We start from the raw sequence: 1,134 nt of genomic DNA on the forward strand, positions 1-1,134 counted from the left end.
TCGACGCGAGCCGGCGGCCTGGGCATCAACCTCGCCACGGCGGACACCGTCATCATCTACGACAGCGACTGGAATCCGCACAATGACATTCAGGCGCTCAGTCGGGCGCACCGCATCGGCCAGACCAACAAGGTGATGATCTACCGCTTTGTGACGCGCAACAGCGTCGAGGAGCGCATCACCCAGGTGGCGAAGAAGAAGATGATGCTGACGCACCTGGTGGTCCGCCCCGGCCTGGGCTCGAAGACCACCAATGCGACCATGTCGAAGCAGGAGCTGGACGACATTCTCCGCTTTGGCACGGAGGAGCTCTTCAAGGAGGAGGAGGGNGGGCTCGAAGACCACCAATGCGACCATGTCGAAGCAGGAGCTGGACGACATTCTCCGCTTTGGCACGGAGGAGCTCTTCAAGGAGGAGGAGGGGGGCAAGGAGGGCGGCGGCAGCGAGGCGGCCATTCACTACGACGACAAGGCCATTGAGGAGCTGCTGGACCGCTCCAATGAGGGCATCGAGCAGAAGGAGATGTGGGCCGATGAGTACATGAGCAGTTTCAAGGTGGCCAGCTACCAGACGAAGGAGGCGGAGGAGGAAGAGGAGGAGGAGGTGGAAGAGGTGAAGGAGACGAAGGAGGAGCCCTCGCAGGACCCGCACTACTGGGAGAAGCTGCTCGGCATTCACTACATTCAGTATCAGGACAACATCTCGCGGACGCTGGGCAAGGGCAAGCGGGTGCGCAAGCAGGTCAACTACATGGACAGCGCCTCGGGGCAGCACGAGTTCCAGAATGCCGACACCAGCGAGAGCTCGGACTTTTCGATGCCGTCAGGTAGGACTGACTTTGGTTTTGGTGGAAAGGCATTTGGGCTAACCTTTTTCCCCTTTTAGACATGAGCGAAAACGACGAGGACTTTGATGAGCGCCTGGAGGGCATTCCTCGTGGCAACCAGAAGGCGCTGCGCAAGAGCACCAAGGAGAAGATGCCGCCGCTGGTGTCCACGGTGGGCTCCAACACTGAGGTAGGTGTTTGGTTTTGAAGTTTAGTTATATTTTTAAAAACACACTATCTCTTTTTTTCCGCAGGTCCTCGGCTTCACTCCCAAACACCGCAAGCTCTTCCTCGACCTGGTCATGCG

The 1,134-nt window shown here is 58.5% G+C and overlaps 1 protein-coding gene across 1 annotated transcript in view; it reads left to right on the top strand.

Moving 5' to 3' along the window:
* LOC108383035 (chromodomain-helicase-DNA-binding protein 4-like) overlaps positions 1-1,126 on the top strand; it is a gene marked incomplete at both ends in the record, with an annotated part of 4,245 nt that extends 3,119 nt beyond the window's left edge. Inside the window, 4 exons of the mRNA XM_017639409.1 lie at positions 5-357; positions 431-827; positions 887-1,017; positions 1,082-1,126. Coding sequence (XP_017494898.1) covers positions 5-357; positions 431-827; positions 887-1,017; positions 1,082-1,126 — 926 coding nt within the window. The remainder of the gene's footprint in view (positions 1-4; positions 358-430; positions 828-886; positions 1,018-1,081) is intronic.
* Between the last annotated feature and the right edge of the window lie 8 nt (positions 1,127-1,134).

This window comes from Rhagoletis zephyria, unplaced genomic scaffold (genome assembly GCF_001687245.7).
Source record: "Rhagoletis zephyria isolate East Lansing unplaced genomic scaffold, Rhagoletis_zephyria_1.1 Rzeph_scaffold_30203, whole genome shotgun sequence".
Taxonomy (NCBI): Eukaryota; Metazoa; Arthropoda; class Insecta; order Diptera; family Tephritidae; genus Rhagoletis; species Rhagoletis zephyria.